General features: G+C 46.0%; 1 protein-coding gene and 1 long non-coding RNA gene across 5 annotated transcripts; both read right to left on the bottom strand.

The window, feature by feature from the left end:
* Positions 1-1,925: 1,925 nt before the first annotated feature.
* Positions 1,926-8,830, bottom strand: COMMD4 (COMM domain containing 4). The gene is made up of 8 exons (XM_039856720.1): positions 8,710-8,830; positions 5,328-5,399; positions 5,039-5,104; positions 4,797-4,836; positions 4,393-4,512; positions 4,140-4,220; positions 3,691-3,867; positions 1,926-3,604 (listed from the first exon to the last, which is right to left on the bottom strand). Exons 1-8 carry the CDS (start codon positions 8,710-8,712, stop codon positions 3,564-3,566), a joined length of 600 nt encoding a protein of 199 aa, XP_039712654.1. The 5' UTR covers positions 8,713-8,830; the 3' UTR covers positions 1,926-3,563.
* A 949-nt stretch (positions 8,831-9,779) lies between these two features.
* Positions 9,780-17,504, bottom strand: LOC120597928 (uncharacterized). 4 transcript variants are annotated; one of them, XR_005651474.1, is made up of 5 exons: positions 16,985-17,490; positions 15,187-15,321; positions 13,580-13,738; positions 13,122-13,271; positions 9,780-12,297 (listed from the first exon to the last, which is right to left on the bottom strand). It is a non-coding gene; the product is annotated as an uncharacterized LOC120597928 (long non-coding RNA). The 4 variants fall into 4 exon arrangements; XR_005651471.1 differs by having other exon boundaries at positions 13,122-13,738; positions 16,985-17,504; XR_005651472.1 differs by lacking the exon at positions 13,122-13,271 and having other exon boundaries at positions 13,464-13,738; positions 16,985-17,482.
* Between the last annotated feature and the right edge of the window lie 1,442 nt (positions 17,505-18,946).

The raw sequence follows: 18,946 nt of genomic DNA on the forward strand, positions 1-18,946 counted from the left end.
ATGACTTTAGCATCCTTGACAATCCTTGCCTCAATCAAGTACTTAATTGGGAGTCACAAAATGGCTATTTTCTGTCATTCCTTCTACATTAGTTGGAATTTTTCTGAAAAGAAGAGCTTCTCCTCATTCACTACAGTTATTTGGTTGTCATGAAATACTAAAAAGACAGGATAAATTCTGAATTCCTTCCCTGACCCATTTTCAGACTAAGAATTTGGTGCAATAACAACATCCAATGGTGACAAATTAGGATTGATTTGGGGTTTGGGCGGGGCAGGGACTTTTTTATGGACTCATGGATTTTTTTACATTTAACATCTTTAAATCCATTGTAGCCCTATCTCTCTCCCCAACCCATTTATTCTTAAGAGTATTGAGGCTATACAAACATAGAAACACAATTCCCATCTTTAAGAAACTCAGGCTGGTAAAAACAGAGGCAAATGAATAAATACAAAATTACAATGGAATGTTACAATGGCAATGAGAGAAGTGCCTGTGGGCGTCTATGATAACACAGAAGTGGGTATGCTACCTGGGAAACGAAGCTAATATATATTTGATGAGACCTAGAACTTTCCTTGTGGCTTTGCCACTTACTTTATTCCATTTTTCATTTTTGTTTTTTCTTGCCCTCCTGTGGGCTACTTGAACATTTTCAGAATTCCAATTTGACTTATCTAAATTGTGTTTGAGTGTGTCTAAGTACAGTAGGGTCCTCAAATGTTACATTCAATATGGTTTTGTTATAACATCAATGAGATGCTGTAGGAACTTAACTCTTGTTTATATTGGTTAGCCTATGATAAAATTGGTTTTGTTGTATGTCATTTCGCTTAAGCTGCAGAACTTATCAACAATGTTGAGGACTTAACTGTCTTACATTACACACATATACTTGTCATAGTTCACCGGTGTCATTTTGTCAGTTTTGACTGTAGAAACTTCACCTTCCTTCAACTTCTTCTGTTTATAATAACCCTAAGTATTTCCTCTACATAGAGAACCACATCCAACTCTTATAAGTTTTGTTCAACTGTCAAACATAATTTAAAATGTTTGAAAGAAGTCTACTGTATCCATATTTTTAATCTTTCCAAGAATCCTTCTTTTATTTCTTTTCTATTTAGAGATCCTCCTTTAGCCTTTTCATTTTTCAGTTAGTTCTGCTGATAACAAATTATATCAGTTATCCTTTATCTGAGAATGTCTTGATTTCTCCTTTTATTCTTGAGATAATTTTCGCTGAATATAGAATTCTGGGTTGACAATTCTTTTCTTTCAGGGCCTGAAAAATGCTGTTGTCTTTCCTTCTGGCTTCTATGGTTTCTAATGAGAAATCTACTTTATTTGCATTGTTTCCCTCCTATAGATAAGGTGTTGTTGTTTCTCTCTTGCTGTTTTCAAGATTTTTTCTTTACTTTTCAGAAGTTTGATTATGATATGGCATGGATTTCTTTGTGTCCATTCTGCTTCTTAATTGTATAGGTTTATGTCTTTTGCCATATTTGAGAGTTTTTAAGCCATTCTTTCTCTGTTCCAACTGTTTTTATCTTCTGGGACTCTGTGATGACACGAATATTAGATCTTTTGTTACAGTCCTACAGGTCCCTGAAGTTGTTTTATTGGATTTTTTGGTTTGTTTTCCAAGCTATTTTCTCTTTGTTGTTCAGACTGGGTAATTTCTATTGACGTTTCTTCACTGTTAAGTCCATCCATTAAAAGTTTTACTATGGTTATTGTACCTTTCAGTTCTAATATTTCTATCTGGTTCTTTATATCTCCTATTTCTTTGCTGAGATTTGAAGCATTTTTATGATGGCTGCTTTAAAATCTTTGGCATTGAATTCTAACATCTGAGTCATCTTGGTGTTGGCGTCAGTTGTTTCTCATTCAAATTGAAATTCCCTTGGTTCTTGGTATGATTTTTTTTTTTGAATCCTGGACATTTTGGGTTTTATAACACTTTAGATCTTAATCATCTCTTTTAGCAGGCCTCCTCTGACACAGTGCCAGTGGGGAAAGGGGGATGCCACCTGCTTACCGTCCGATGGGTATCTAGGCCTCTGCTGGCAGGTGGAAGAGGGGCTACACTTATTGTGTGTGGCAGGAGTGTAGCAGTTCCTGCCCGTAAGATTTGTCTTGCTGGACCACCCTTTCCTGGTCCTTTGGTAAGAGAGCAGGCGTTCGCTGGTGCTTTTGTTTCTGTGTTGGTGTTTCCAGGTTGCTGGCTTCTCCAACACCCAGCTCAGGATACATAAGGCAAAAAGAAAATCTAAGGAATACTTTGCTACGTTGTTCTTCAAGTCCTGAGGGTCCTAGCTAGTCTGCCTTCTTCTACCTTTTAGTCTTCTTATGTTTGTTTTATATGCGATATCCAAGGGTTTTAGCTGTACTTAGTGGGAGGAATAGGGAAAAGCTCATCTGCTCCATTCTTCCAAAAGAAGAAGTCAGAAACAGTCCTATCTTTTTGATCCTTAGATTGTCCAGCCTTTGGCTCCCTTTGACATGACTCATTATTCCTTGATTGCTTCTCTGTACCCCAAGATGTTCTAGGTTCACCTTGTACTCTCCCTACCTCAGCCCTAGAATCAGTCTTCTACAAGGAGCCCTGGTTGGTCTAAGACAGTCCTCCTTAGCCTGCTCAGGCTAATACCATAGACTGGATGGCTTCAAAAACAGACATCAACTCCTCATAGTTCCATAATTCTTGGAAGTCCAAGATCAAGGAGCTGGCAGATTCAGTTCCTGGTGAGAATCCTCTCCTGCCTTGTAGACAGCTGTCTTCTTGCTGTGTTCTCATGTGGACTTTCCTTGGAACATGCTTGTGAAGAGAGTCTCTTGATCTCTCTCTTATAAGGGCATTAATCCCACCATGAGGGCCCCACTCTCTTGACCTCATCTAAACTTAATTACTGCCCTAAAGCACCACTTCCTAAAACCATCTCATTAGGAGTTAGGGTTTCCCCATATAAATTTGTGGGGGACACATTCAGCCCATAACCTCATTCCTCTCTTTCTAAAGATGGCAGGAAGCGAAGAGTTCTTTCCTTTCTCCACTTGGGGCATCTGGTACTGGGGCACCACTTGCTGCCAGCCTAATGCCAAGGCCACATAGAGAGTGCAGAGCCAAGAGCATCATAGGACTGAGAGCTAGAACCCTGATTTTCCCATCTACAGACAAGCTGTTCCATTTTGGTCTTCCATCTGCCTCAGCCCTGACCTGCCTCAATCAGCAGTTAAAGAGAGTAAATGAGTGATGGGCCAGGGAGGTCCATGTGTCACTTGGTCCCCCTCACAAACACCTTTGATCTGAACCTAAAAAGAAACCTAGCATACACTCCTTTACGCTTCTGTTTATTCTTCCTGCTCGAGAAAACCATTGACAAGTGTCTTTCATAAGGGAGGGGAGGCAATGCTGGGATCCCTATGCTGAATTCTCAAGTAGGTACCTAGGAAGTCAGAGATACAGGACAGGCCCCCAGGGTCCTGAAGAGAAGTTCGGAGGGCAGCAACTCAACATGGGTAGGACAGCTTCATGAGGGTCCCAAACACTCCTCTCCTCAGCCCAAGGAGCTCATCAGGGTCTGGGCCTGCTTCAGTTCTGCAGGGGAAGAGGTAGACAGGTGAGCAGCAGTCAGGTGAGACTTGGGAGGACCCTTAACACCGCCAAGTACAGCTGAGCCTTACCTGCCAGAAGGACCCGGAACTTGTTTGCTGAGAGGGACATAACAACAGGCTGGGCCGGGGCACCCAGTGCAGCTGCTACCTCCAGGCGCAGGTGTACCATGGGCTCTTCCACGGACCGCAGCAGGCTGGAACTCAGGGTATGGTCCACCCGCCAGCCCACGCCTGCCAGCCTGTTCACTGTGGGATGGGGTGGGGCTCTCAGGATCAAGACTGTGTGACCTTGGGGAAGCTCTTGTTCCTTTGAGCACCAGGGTAGGTGCTCAATTCGGAGCTCAAATTATCCACACTAGATCTCAGAGGAAAGAAATTTGGCTGGAGTCAATAGTTCCAGCTCTGTGACTATGACATGTGACCATGGGTAACTTTTTTTCTGAAGACATGTACCTTCCATGCTACATGCACCTTCTAGAATGGAGCCCAGACCCCACCTGGGCCTGCTCCACACTTACCACGCAAGCTGCAGGCCCGCAGGTGCTCCTGCAGGGGGTTTTGCTTCTCCTCGTAACAGCGACACAGACTAGCCGCGTGCTCTGGAGATAGAATGGAGGTCCCTTGAGGTAGCAGGTGGGGACTGGGGCAGGTCTCAGCCTCCTGGCCCAGGGAGAACAGGGTGTATCTCCCTGGGTCTCTTGGCCTAGCCTGCTGCCCTGAAGCTCTTGACCCACCAGTTACCCACTGAATGGTCTGCCCAAGTCCCCGTACCTTTAGGCAGCCCAAGCTGCTGCAATTCACTGGACAAGGACTCTCCATCCACACTATGCTTGGCCGCACTGGAGAGGATGAAACTCAGCACTGCCACTGTGGCCTTCACATCGCCCGACTCTGAGGGGACCCACGGGTGGGGGAGGGGGTGTCACTGTGGCCCCAGCCATCTCCTTGCTGCCCTACTATCTTCAGCTCAGAGCCCCCAGGCCTCCTTGAGCCAAGAGCACTGCTACTGCTGGCAGAAGACACTGGGGGCAGAACTGTCAACATCTTTCTTCTTAGATTTCTTTGCTGACACAGGTGGGTCAGGGTGGGCTGCTGGGAAGAGGGGCCTCTGTGCCAGGTCATGGGCTGAGTACCCAGAGTTGCCCAAAGGTCGATGGACTCAGTGGGGTACTCACCAAACCTGGCGTCAGCAGTGAGCTTCAGGACCTTCTCATACTGTGGGGAGAGAAGGCCTTCAGGGGGTGCCAGATCCCTGCTTGCCAGCTCCCCACCTTTCCCAGCCTGGATCCTATGGTAAGGATGGGAGGTATCCAGGAGGGCAGGAAGCTGATCACCCACCTCCCTGGGTCTGGTGCACTTTCAGAGCAGTGGGGGTCATAGAGTCGTAGGACAGTGGGGTACTGGGTCAGGTACTCACGTCAATTCCCTGTCCCAGAAGCTCCTTCAGCACCTGGCTGCACAGCAACCTCAGCTTCACGGAGGACTGGAGGGAAAGGCATTACCTCAGCCAGACTGGCGCACCTCAGCCCTCCATGCTGGGGGGCTGGCTTAGAGAGGGCTAGCCACGTGATCAGTCACACAGCATGCTAGAATGGGCTGAAAGCCATGAGGCCCAGACCCAAGTGACCTCACCACCCTCCATTCCCAGAGTCCCCATCCACAATCCCTCCCTTCTCCCACTCCCAAGAAGACCCTGTGCACTCAACAATCTTGGCAAGCGTGCTGATCTCTGCCAGGACCCAGTCGGGACAGTCCAGATCACCACAGAACCGGAACCTCTGCACGGGAATGAGGCAGAAGGTCAGGATGGAAGGAGGGCTCAGGTATGGCCAGGTGTTTCCCACATTATTGCTCCTCAGGGACCCCTGCTCCCTGTCCAAGATGGATGCCCTCTGTCAATTTTTTTTTCCTGATTACTAGGTTGTTTAGAGAACCCTCTGCCTGACCTACCCTGCCACCAAACCCTATTCCAGGCATTCATCTGCTCAACAAACATTGATTGGGTGCCTTCTCTATGGTAGGTCTTGCTCTAAGTACTGGGGTACAGCACAGAACAAAACAAAGTCCCTGGCCTCACCTCAAAGCCAAAGATCTCTCGCCTCCTCCTTTCCCTCCCAGGTTCCAGTCACACTGGCCTCCCTGCTGTTCCTATTACAACAGGCACACCCCTGCCATTGTCCCTGTGGCTTGCTTGTTCTCTCACTTCAGGTCTCTGCTCAAACCACACCTCTTCCGGTGGGCCTTCTCTGACCATACTTTCTAAGTCAACTCCTCACACAAGGAAATTTCAGGGGCCAGTGGATATGTTCATGATCTTGGTCCTGGTAATGTTTTCATGTGCGCATACATGTCAAAACTTACTGAACTGTACATTTACATATGTGTGATTTTCAATAAAGTTGTTTTAAAAAATTGCTCTTTACCGTCATACCCTAGCCCCTTATGTTTCTTTCTTGATCTCCATGGCAGTTATCACAGCATATATAACATCTTATTATTTGAGATCTGTCTCTTCTGTTAGAATGCAAACCCACCCTGTCAACCACGTCTTGCCAGTATCCTCCATTCCCTTGATTAGTTGTCCTTTGTTCTGTTTGTCTGGGGAAACTCTAACCTACAGCAATATACATGTTCATCTTTCCACACCTCTTCCTAGGCTGCTTACAAATGCTGGGAACAAACCCGGCAAACTAAGAATACCACAAATCTAGGTTCACCTGATTCTACTGGGCTCTCAATGGAGCCTGGCAACTCTACATCCCCTAATTGGCCCTACTGTTCACCTTAACAGCCACTTCAGACCTGCTCCACAACCCTTCCACCTTCAACTCTCCTGCTCTTTTTTTATCTGCCGCACTGCTTGATCACACCTGACTCTACTGCACTGGGGCTTCTACATGGGCCTCCAGTGAAGTCCTCTAGTCACTGTCACGAACATGATTATCATCACTAAATCCAGTCTTCCCCTTAACTCAGCAGCATGTGACATGCACCCAACCTTCTTGAAACAGCATACTCTTTCAGATTTTTCCCTCTGGCCTGACCTGTCTCACTGGCTGGGTCAAAAGGTTCCCAGCCCCCAGTGATGATCTCTGCAGACTGCCTGCTGTCATTATTCTGGGGCAATGGACTGTGACTGCTGGTGAGATAACGGAGCGTTAAGGACAGTCTTGCACATCTTCCTCTATTTCAAAGGATTTTAACTTTTTTGTACCATGGACTCATCTGACATCTGGTAAAGTCTATAGGCCTTTCTCAAACAATGGTTTTACATGCATAAAATACATAGGATTGCAAAGGAAACAAAAGTTATCAAAATCTTAAAACAAACTAGTGATATGGTATATGTTTCAAGTTTAATAATCATTGTAATTTAGAAATGAGCATAAACACTACACATACAGTGTCAACATCTGTGACATGACGTGAAAATATCTGATTTCTGTTAGTGACAAAGTAAGAGATGCTAATACTACTTGGGTTTGTTGCTGGCATCCATAATCGAAGGAAATACTAAATTTCAGTTTGAAATGTAGTGAAAATTAAGATGTAAGGTTTTCCCCAAGTTTGTGGACCCCTGGCTTCTACCTACAGAAGTCTTCTACCATCTCTGTATTTTTCTGATTTCTGCCATCTCTTTTATATTTTTTACCACGAGGTGTTCCTTGGTACTTTCTTTAAAAGCTGTCATTTCTCTAGGCTCTGTCCTAAGCCCCCTCTTCCAAACTCACATTCTCACTGAGTCAGGTTACACATTTTTAGGGTTCAATGATCATTTTTGTGCTGATGACTCCTAAACTTACAATTGCCAATGCAGATTCTTCTGAGCTCCAGACTGTCAAATCTAGACTGTCTCATATAGCCAGCTGTACCTGGCGGCTCACAGTCACCTCACTTGGCAGTGTATCAAAGTAACTGGTGCTCTTCCACTGAAACCTGCACCCCCTGCTGGGCTTCCCAGCCCACTAAGCACCACCACCTGAGAATCAAGCCCAGACGCCTCCCTCTCCTTTTTCCTCATGCATTTTCCCTGAGCCCTGCTGACTCACCCGCACTTCCATCTCCACTCTCTCCACCATCTCAGGTCACCACCATCTCCTGAGGGTCTGCTGCCCTATCCTGGGCTCTCTACTCTCCTTTTGTTCTTTCCACAAGTCGGCCTTAAAGTCCAAACTCCTTTTTATGACTCTCAAGACCCAGTAAGCTTTTGTCTTTGCTTACGGGTCCAGCCTCATCTTTCACTAATCTCCAGTTTATACTCTTCCAGCTGAGGAAATGCAAACTTTCCTAGGGAATCATGCTCTCCATATCCCATGAAGTCTTTGAACATGCTATTCTGTTTGAAGATATAGCCTCACCCTACCTGCCTACTAACGCCTAGTACACAACTGCACTGCACCCAGCCAGCTTTCTTCCCTGCCCCCAGGCCCTCAGCAAGCTTTCCTAACACTATGCTGAAAACGCTGTTAGGTCCCTACCCCTCGAGTCTTAACTATGTCTGCCAAATGAAGCCTCCAACTTTGCTCTTCCCTGCAGCTGAAGTCCCTGTGCCTGGAACAGTGCATAGTGTAGAGCAGGCGCTCAAAATCTGTTAAAGGAGTGACTGAACGGATGAGTTGGGAAGTCCCAATCCAAAACCTATTCCTTTCTGGCTCTGGGAAGAGAGAAGGGGCTTAACAGTGAAGAATGAGACTGAGCCTAATTCTAAGCAAGTTCTTGTCCCCACAGGAGGGCTAGGAAATGGGCACCTTTGAGAGGTCCTCTTGGAACTGGGGAAGGCCTGGAAGGACTCCCGCTCTGGACGAGCCTCAGGTGCTGCCCCAGGGTACGGGGACCTTCCTTCCCACCCAAGAAACGCCCGGGAGGCCCAGCCTGCCCACCAGGCTGCGCATTGGGTGACGGGGCCTTTTCTCTCCCAGCCCTGGGTCCGCACGACTGTATCCATGGTGTCTGCCGAGGGGCCAAGGTGGCCTCCCCATTTCCGCGCACCCGCTCCCCACCCTTCTGCAGAGACAGCAACGAGATCTGGGGAACCCTGCCCTGCCCGCCCAGCACCCCGTGCCTCGCATCCCCTCCCTCATCCCTCACCATCGCGCCAGGAAGCCCAGCCCGAGTCTTTCTCCTTCCGGTCGCACCGAATCAGCTGAGGCTACGGACACGTGACGTCGGGGGCGGCCTCCCTCGGGCGGGGGCGGGGTCTCCTAATACAGGGGCGGAGACAGGTCGTCTTTCGCGGAGCTGCCATGGGGCAAAATGGCAGAGGCGTTTTTGCGTCTCCCCAGAAACCTTCTCTAGGAGATGACCGGCGCCAACCCCAGTTTGACGGAGGGATTCAAAGCAGTAGAAAATAGGGAGCGGAAGCCATTAAATTTGTCTGAGTTAGGGAAGCAGGAGTCCCAGAGCTGGGTCTGGCATTAGTAATTTCCTTAGGAAGTGCATGGTCTCCTCGGGTAAGCAAAGTCCGTGTATACAGCTGTGGCAAAAGCCATATTTTAAAAACATAACTGAAATATACACATGCAGAAAGTTGTGCATGTAAGTACAAAGCTCAATGAATTTTATAAACTGTACACTCCATATCACAGGCACCCTTATAGGAAACAATATTACTGGTACCCCCGACATCTTCAAGTGCGGGGTTATCCTCTTTCATTTTGATGAACCCCGCCACCCCCCACCCCTTAGCTGCCTAGCAAATAGGGCAGGAACAACTGACATACTCATGAACATTCTCTATGGCCTCATACATATTAGACATTTTATTTTAATTTTTCCTAATGGGAGAAATAGGTTGTTTTAAATTGCATTAGTTTGCTTACTGGCGAGTTTGAGCAAATAGATGGTTTAGGAGAACTGTTTCCAATATTCACTTGAAGAAGTAAAAACCAAAACACCAGCAACAAAAACACAAATACACAATGGACTAATATAATCAAGCAAGAAATTGAAGTTTGAGAGCTCTCTTCAATGACATGCCCTATCCCTTCACACACGAGGCCCCCGTAGTTTTACTGTTGCAGCCTTTCAAGTTTTCAAAGGACAGATAAAACCCATGACAATTAAACTGCTCCACAAATAGAAAGAGGTAGGAAGCTTCCTAATTCATTCTAAAATTGATCTTGTTGTGGCGCGAATGATTCTGAGACCCACAGAGCCAATTGAGATTAATTATGAGCCTTTATTAGCTGGCCGGCGACACTCTACCACGTAGGGTTAGAAGAGATCAGCCCCAAGCTTCCCGAGCAGGCTGCTTATAAGGTTTTTTACTACATCTTTGAATGAACAGATTACAAGAAGCAGAAGTTAGTCGTTAACTCTTTGTACACAGATAAATGTATTCAGGGGAACTCCCAGCAAACAGGGCCTAATAGACAGTTCTATCATCTTTTCCTTGGAATGTTGCGCTTCTCCCTGGAGCTGGCACCCGGGGAAATCACCTCCCTGTAATTGAGTTACTGCTCTCCCTAGGAGATGGCGCCTGGAGATACCTCTTCCCTGAAACTGGAGAATTTCCACTTTTCCATTCCTCACTGGTTTTCGTAGGAATTCAAACCATTGAATCTTCAACCTGGAGTGGCGGGTAATGAGTTCTGAGAACTAAGAGTTTTACTGCCTGTACCCGCTTCTTAACATAGGCAGTTATCCAATTAATTACACAGGGCCCGAACAAAAGGCCCAGGAAGACTAGAATAAGGGGGCCTGTAATGGCTGTCAGGAGAGTTGTTAACCAAGGGGTGTTATTAAAAAGTCCTTCATACCAAGATTCTCTGTGCCTAAGTCGTTCTTCTCTGTCTTTAACCCTCTGTCTTACTAGCGCTAGGCTGTCTCGTATAATTCCAGAATGGTTGGCATAAAAACAGCAAGTTTCACCTAGAGCTATGCAGAGACTGCCTTGTTTTAGAAACAGAAGGTCTAGTCCTCTTCTGTTCTGCAGGACTACTTCAGCCAAGGAGTTGAGAGAGGTCTCAAGATGATTGATAGAATTTTCAAGAGTTGATAGGTCTTCATTTATTTGTTGGCTTAAGGCCTTATAGTTGGAACTTCCAGTAACAAGGGCTGCTGTTCCTACTGCAGCAGATCTTGCTACCCCTATTCCTACTAAAAGGGGAACTAAAATAGGAGCCTTTTTCACTCTGGCCTCTAGATATTGGAAGTGCTCTCGCCCCTCCTCACCAGAATAAAAGTAGACTTGAGGAATGACGTGAAGTAGGATGCAAAATCCAGCATTTTCTCCCCAGTAGTTAAGGTTAATACAAGGGGTTAATCCAGTATTACAAGCAAACCAAGTTCCCTTAGGAGCAGCTAAGTAGTTGTCAGACGTTGATTTCACCTATATAGCTGTATTGCAATTTTCTCTATAAGTAGAATCATTAATACGATAAGAAGAGGTGTATATACAAGTTCCTTGTCCCTGGAGATCTCCAAGAGTCAGCTTTGGGTGCTTTCTCCAGGGGCAAACAGTATTATTAGGAGCAGACAGATTCCTTATAGTACTGACATTACTTCCCAAAACAGCAACAGCTCCCAATCCCACATAATATGGGGGTGCCAGATTAAGGCAAAACCAACAATCATCTGTGATATTTGGATTACTAGTATTAACAAACTTGTATACAGCTGTTAACATTTTCAATATAGAATCTTGTGGAGTACTAAGAGTTGCTTCTATCCTGGGGGCTTGTTGGGTCGGCCCTTGGCTTGGAGCAGGGGTCGTAACTTTATGCTTAGGTCTTGGCCTGTATGGGTTTGGATTCCGAAATAGAAATGAGTTTGGCCCAATTGGATGTATGGGGGCCGTAACTGGTTTCTTCTGAATTGTTATGAGTAACCCTGGATCTGTTCCAGAAACATATAACCTTAGACTCTATGTTTTCCCTGTAAGCCAGAACGGGTGTGTCCATCGTTTCACAGTGAGAATAATAGGATTACATTTTCCTGAGCTGGTACAAGAGGATTGACTAGGACAGGTAAGAGTCAGGAAAGGGTCAGTATTTTTCCAGGGAGCTATGGTCTCACAACCCCAATTGGCACAATAATATTCATTTAGCTTAGCACATGTGGGGCTTCCTCCCTGAGGACACATATAAAGCTGTGTTTCTTGAAGGCTTCTTTCCATAGCGGGGTATGTGCACCCATATGGAGATGACCAGAGTCGGCCTCTTGCCTTATAGAAAGCTTTTTCAGGCTGCCCGAGGATGGCACATAGATCTACATTGAATGTAGGTTTATACATAGTCTGATTAACTGATATAGAAGCCCCTGTTTCTGATCTAATTAGCTCCCATCTGGCTTGCAAAGGTTGATGAGGATTCCCTCTTACACTATTGATAGCAATCAATCCTACTATCATTAAACCCATGAGAGTCTTATCTTGAGAGGGTCTCCTGTTGGGCGGACACACCATTTCTCAGTGTCTGGTGGTGACTGAACAGCCTTGATGCGGGTGTGATGAATCCAATGACGTCTCCCAGCAACCTTGACCACAGTGGGAGTGGTGAGGATGACAGGAAAGGGTCCGTCCCAGCGGGGCTCAAGGGCGGCTGGCCGTGTCTTCTTTACCCAAATCCAGTCACCAGGGGAGTGGCTATGAGGTTTAAGTGATTGTCCAGGACTCTCCCGGGTGGCGGAGATTAAGTGTTGAATCTCCTTCCTTGCCGAGTGTAGTGCCTGTAAGGACTTAAATAGTGAGAAATTGTGAATTTCAGTCGCCTCTTCTACCCCTATCTTGGGCAGAAGAGGTGGCGGTCTCCGAAATATGATTTCATATGGAGTGAGGCCTTGGAGGTAAGGGGTACATCTCACCCTAAGAAGGGCAAAGGGGAGGAGGCTCACCCAATTCTCACCAGTTTCAAGTTTAAACTTGGTTAAAGTTTCTTTTAAAGTCCTGTTCATTCTTTCTACCTGGCCTGAACTCTGAGGTCTATATATACAGTGTAGTTTCCAATTAATACCTAACGTTTTGGCTAAGGTTTGACTTGTTTTGGCGATAAACACCGGGCCATTGTCGGACCCCAGTGCTAATGGCAAGCTGAATAGGGGTACTATTTCTGATACTAATTTCTTAGCTACTACCTGAGCAGTTTCTCTCTTAGTTGCGAAGGCTTCAGCCCATCCTGAGTAGGTGTCGATAAACATGAGTAGATACTTAAATCCAAAAGTTCCAGGGCTTACTTCTGTAAAGTCTAATTCCCAATGTTCTCCCAGGGCTTGACTCCTGAGTCTTCATCCAATTTGTACTTCAACAGGAGGCCCAGGGTTAACTTGGGCGCAAATATGACATCTTGTTGTTACCTCTTTGGCAGTTTTGTGTAGCCCTGGGATATAATAGTCTCTTTTCAAAAGTTCATTTAACTTTGTCCCTCCTAGGTGGGTGTCCTCATGGACTAGTGAGACTAGTTCTTGACTTAGGGCACCGGGTCCTAGGGTGCGTCCATCGGGGAGGTGGATCCACCCAGTGGGTCCTTTTACTCCCTTTAGCTTACTGCATAATTCAAGTTTACCCGGGGTGTAGACGGGTGAGTCTGAAAGCGTTCCGGGGGGCAGAACTGGAAGAATGTCAATAGGCCCCACTGGTTTTCGGGCGGCTTCCTTTGTGGTCTGGTCGGCAAAGGCATTTCCCCGGTCTACCTCAGACTCAGTTCTCCGGTGACCTGGACAGTGTATGATAGCCACTTTCTTAGGCAGCCAGATGGCTTCCAAGAGAGCTAAGATCTCTTCTTTGTTCCTGATTTCCTTCCCCCCTGAGGTGAGTAATCCTCTCTCCTTATAGAGTGCCCTATGAATATGTGCAGTGGCAAAGGCATACCTGCTGTCTGTATAGATGTTAACCGTTTTCTACTTACCCCATCAGAGTGCTTGGGTCACAGCGATGAGTTCAGCTCGCTGAGCTGACGTTCCATGGCTCAGGGCCTGAGCCCAGATAACAGTCCCTCCGGTAACTACTGCTGCCCCAGCATACCTGACTCCTGCGATGAAGCTGCTTCCATCGGTGTATAGTGTGGCATCCGGTTGTGGCCATGGGATGTCAGTCAGGTCTGGCCTGAGGCAGGCGATGTTATCAAAATCTTGAGACAATCATGTAATGGCTGTTGAGGGTCATCATCAGGCAAAAGGGTGGCTGGGTAAAGAACAGAAGTTTTCAAGAATTGTACTTGTGGGGGGGTTAAGGAGAAGAACCTGGTATTGAAAGATCCATGCATTTGAAATCCAACAATCAGGGGGGCTGCAGAGCATGGTTTCCACCACATGGGGGGCTATAATCTGGATAGTCTGCCCTAAAGTCAACTTCATTGCTTCTTTGGTGAGGATGGCGGTGGCCGCAATAGCTCACAAGCAATTAGGCAGCGGGGTATTCCAAGGCAAATGACAGGGGACTAAGATCCCTTCATTTAAGAGCCTCCGAATATGCACTGCGATACCGGACTTAGCCTTCTGACTGATGGAGTACTGCCTTACGCTGATGGGCTCAGCAGAACTCGACAGGGTCACAACAATAGGAGGCTGATGGGCTGCTAATCCGGGTGGGTTAGTCTCAGCCCACACCCGAGGGATCCTGCACTGCAGTTTCTTTTAACAGTGATGCATTAGGGCAGGGATCGAAAACAGGCTCCTCCAATAAATGGTATTCTTCAGAGAGGGGGCAAGTGAGTATTATTGCAGATGGAGTGGCCCCCAGAGTTAGTTCAGTGTGTCCTTCCTTAAAAGAGATGGTGGCCCATAATTTTTGTAGTAAGTCTCTCCCCAGCAAGGAGTACGGGCATTCAGGCATAACCAGGAACGAATGAGTGATGGTCCCTTTTCCTAGGTCGGTAATTCTGGCCTGGGTCCAAGGGTAAGAGTTCCCTCGTCCTGTGGCTCCTTGTATTAAAATCTTTTCTTTTGATAGGAGGCCTTTTGTACTCTGCAAGACTGAGTACGTAGCCCCTGTGTCCACTAAAACGTTTACAGGTTGGCCCCCAACTTGCAATGTTACCCTGGGCTCCCGGAGGCTCATAATGTAGGAGTCCTGACCTCCTCATTCTGCATCCTCCAACATAATGAGTGGGGCCTTTTTCCCCGGGCCCTGGCCCTTTTCGGGGCACATGTTCTTCCAATGTCCTTTCTTCTTACAGTATGCACATTGATCCTTTTCTAAGTTATTCCGACCCCGGTCCGCCTTTCCCTCGGGGCGTCGGCTTGGCCCTAGGCCCGTCCTGGTCCGGCTGGAATGGGACCGTGACTTATCCTGTCCAACAAACATAACCTTCGGGACCTCATCCCTGTTGTTGAATACCTTCTGGGCAATCTTGAGAAGCTTAGATAAGTTCTCTCCTTCAAATCCTTCTAGTTTCTGTAATATCTTTCTGATATCTGGGGCCGACTGACTAACAAAGGCTAGATTAATGGCTCGCCGATTATTTGGGTCCTCTGGTTCCATGGGAGCATACAATCTATAAGATTCTAGTAACCTCTCTAAAAATGCTGCCAGTGACTCCTCACTTACTTTGGATAAATTAACTGGTCGACGAGCCGCTGCCTGGAGGCCTTGGAGTAACAACTGGCGATACCTCAAGAGAGCCTCCTTACCTGGATCTGTGTTGGGATTCCAGTAGGGTCGGGTGCTGGGAAATACAAGTTGTATCCATGCGGGGTCAGTGGTGGGCTGCCCAGTGGGGTCCGAGACTCCTCTTGCAGCTTCCCTCAGAATGTGTTCCTTCTCCTCTGTAGTGAACAAAACCTGTAAAAGCTGCTGGCAATCATCCCACATGGGTTGGTGGGTGAAGAAGATGGATTCTAAAAGGGAGGTCAAGCCTTGGGGTTTTTCTGAGGACGGAGTTTGCAACTTCCAATTATACAGATCACTAGTTGAAAAGGGGACATACACCATGAAAGAGGTCTGGGTGTCTCCCCCAGGTGGGGCTATCTGTCGGAGAGGCGCCAGGACAGCTGCAGGTTGTGACGAATCGGGGATGGGGTCCGGATCTTGTGAAGGTATTAGACAGCCCCTGTCCGAGTGTGTGGTAGGCTCCAAAGAGAGGCTGCCTCCTGAGACTCAGGGGGCTTAAAGTGGTTACCAAGAGAACAATAGGGAGGGGGATTGAGGATCTCCGGATCTTCCGGAGGGTTCTGTAAAACAGGTTTAAGGGATTTCTGAGGTGCTGCAGTGCTCTTTGGCCCTGCCAGAAGAACCGTATGAGAGGCAGGCGCCGGCAGAGAGTCTGACTTACTCTGACAATCTTTTAGATACTTAGTGTTGTGGCGCGAATGATTCTGAGACCCACGGAGCCAATTGAGATTAATTATGAGCCTTTATTAGCCGGCCGGCGACTGACTCTCTACCACGCAGGGTTAGAGGAGATCAGCCCCGAGCTTCCATAGGAGGCAGCTAATAAAGTCTCCTACTGCATCCTTGAATAAGCAGATTACAAGAAGCAGAAGTTAGCCATTAACGTTTTGTACAAAGATAAATGTATCCGGGGAACTCTCGGATCAAACAGGGCCTAGTAGACAGTTTTATTATTTTCACCTTGGAATGTTGCAGTTCTCCTGGCGCCTGGAGATATCCCCTCCCTGTGACTGAGTTACTGCTTGCACCTGGAGATACTGTCTCCCTGAAACTGGAGAATTTCCACTTTTACATTAGGAGCATCAGACACAACATCTATCCAAACATTTGTGTATGGAGCCTGATCAGGGTGACCAGGATTCCCATAAACAACACTTCTGACTCTGAAGGCAGGCTGCAAATCAAAGGAACCCTCAGATGGCCATCCGACTCCGAAGACTGGCCAGTCTACCTGGCAAAGCCTCTGGAGATCGAACGGAGTGACTGACGACCCATAACTTCGGGCCTGTCTCCTGAAATCCTTAAAATTGTCCACAAGACACCGCAAGGGAGTGGGCTTAGAAGAAGCTTGTCCCATGGCAGTGGGGATGGATGTGAATAAGAATAAAAGTCCTGGGAAAGATAAGAACGTTAGACAAAGTCCGCTCGGTGACTAGGTGGCCACTCGGGCGGTGCTGTAGCAGCAAGAAATCTTGTAAAAAGAAGAATTAATAAACTAAAAAATCACAAAAATCACAAGAGATATTCAGAGACCAGAGCGATCAGACAATCAGACAAACTTGATGGAGGACCAAGGCAATAGGAGGGTAACAGTACATTCGACCGGTCTGGACTAACACACAATGTAGACAGACAAAACGGACTACAGGCCACACAAAACGCTAGCGTATCAGAAACCGAAACTGAAACAGGTACAGGGTCAGGATCTGACGTCTCAGACCTGACCATACTAGGGAAGTTGTGCCGCGTCCAGCCTTCCACTAGTTCTCAGGGCCCACAGACAGAAACAGGTTTAAGATTACTCTTAGACTAACTCACCGGTGAAACTGGAACAGAAGGCTCGCGTCCAATTTTCAGAAATTTTTGTCCACCGGTCTCTCCGATCTAGGGCCTCCCGATGTCTGGGGCTGAGGAACGTCTCTCAGCGGCCGCCCCCTGGACGTGGTCGTTCCTTGCCCGGAGCGACTGGGGCCGTAGGTCTTAGGGAAAACTTCCCTCCTCCCTCTGGGGAGTATCTCGCTGGGGCCTCCAAATGTTGTGGCGCGAATGATTCTGAGACCCACGGAGCCAATTGAGATTAATTATGAGCCTTTATTAGCCGGCCAGCGACTGACTCTCTACCACGCAGGATTAGAAGAGATCAGCCCCCAGCTTCCCGAGCAGGCTGCTTATAAGGTTTTTTACTACATCTTTGAATGAACAGATTACAAGAAGCAGAAGTTAGTCGTTAACTCTTTGTATACAGATAAATGTATTCAGGGGAACTCCCAGCAAACAGGACCTAATAGACAGTTTTATCATCTTTTCTTTGGAATGTTGCGCTTCTCCCTGGAGCTGGCACCCGGGGATATCACCTCCCTGCAATTGAGTTACTGCTCTCCCTAGGAGATGGCGCCTGGAGATAACCTCTTCCCTGAAACTGGAGAACTTTTACAATCTCATTTATAAAGAGCTTTTTAAAAGTTATAAACATTAGCATGTTGAAGTGAATAGTGTGTTAAAATACTACACGATGCCAAAGAAAATTTTTTATTTTAAGAATATAAGAATGGTTCAGCTTGTATTTTATAATCAGTAGGTTAAAGAAGAAAAAAGTTGATAGAATTGGAAAACCATATTTATTAAAAAGGAGAAAAGAAAAATTAGGAATAAATGAAAACTGCCTTAAGTTGACAGAATATTTGAGAAACAAAACAGCACACAGCAAACTTTAACATCTGACAGTCAAATGATTTAAATTTGGAAATAAGGCAAAAAGGTGGGTGGCATGTCCTTTTAATGTCATGCTGGAGCATTGTGTGATATTTGTTTCGCAAATAAAGATTACTAGACTATTTAGAGCAGTGGTGCTCAAATATTACAGTGCACTGGAATCGCCTGCAGGGCTGTTAAAACAGAGCACTGGGCCCCACCCCCAGAATTTCTAATTAGGTCTGGTGGGGACCTAAAATTTTGCATTTCCAACATGTTTTCAGGCGATGCTGATACTTCCAGCTGGGGACTATACTTTGAAAACCACTAAGTAGGAAAATGTTAACTTACAGATTACTGTTCAGTAGGAAAGATAACCCCAAAGGTTACAGTTTTATTGCCCTACAGGACATTAACAAGTTTTGTCTGTAACTCAGCACATATTTCAAATGCCTTTCTAAGTGCACTATAAATTTTTTTCTCAAAGTTTCTTGAACCAGCTTTGCCATCTTAGTGTTCCTTCATTAATTAAATATGAAAGTCATGTTTTTCACTTTTTGAAAATTAAACTTTGATACAATATACTAGTGTTAACCTAAAAATAAAAAGGCCTTTCAAAGTGAGAGGCAAACAAGCATTTATTCGAAATCAATAAGAATAGCTATTTGCTTGTGCACTATTGGTGCAGCTACTATGAAAAACAATACGAAGTTTCCTCAAAAAACTAAAAATAGATCTACCAAATGACCCAGCAATTCCTCTTCTGAGTATTTATCCGAATTAATCTAAAACACTAATTTGAAAAGACAAATGCACCCTTATGTTCATTGCAGCATTATTTACGATAGCCAAGATACAGAAGCAATCTAAGTGCCCATCAATAGATGAATGCATAAGGAAGATGTGGTACATATATATAATTGAATATTACTCAGCCATAAAAAATAATAAAATCTTAACATTTGAACAATGTAAATAGACCTGGAAGGTATATGCTAGGTGAAATAAGTCCAACAGAGAAGGACAAATGCCATATAATCTCACTGACATGTATAATCTAAAGAACAAGGCAAATGACCAAATGAAACA

This window comes from Pteropus medius, unplaced genomic scaffold, assembly GCF_902729225.1.
Source record: "Pteropus medius unplaced genomic scaffold, Ma_sr-lr_union100, whole genome shotgun sequence".
NCBI classification, from domain to species: Eukaryota; Metazoa; Chordata; class Mammalia; order Chiroptera; family Pteropodidae; genus Pteropus; species Pteropus medius.

What these genes read in the sequence shown, in the direction of transcription:
- COMMD4 (XM_039856720.1), bottom strand. An exon ending in TTCTGGGACAGGGAATTGAC is followed by an intron (nt 4,837 to 5,038) that starts GTGAGTACCTGA and finishes CTCTCCCCACAG; the next exon opens with TATGAGAAGGTCCTGAAGCT. An exon ending in GCGGGCCTGCAGCTTGCGTG is followed by an intron (nt 3,868 to 4,139) that starts GTAAGTGTGGAG and finishes CCCATCCCACAG; the next exon opens with TGAACAGGCTGGCAGGCGTG.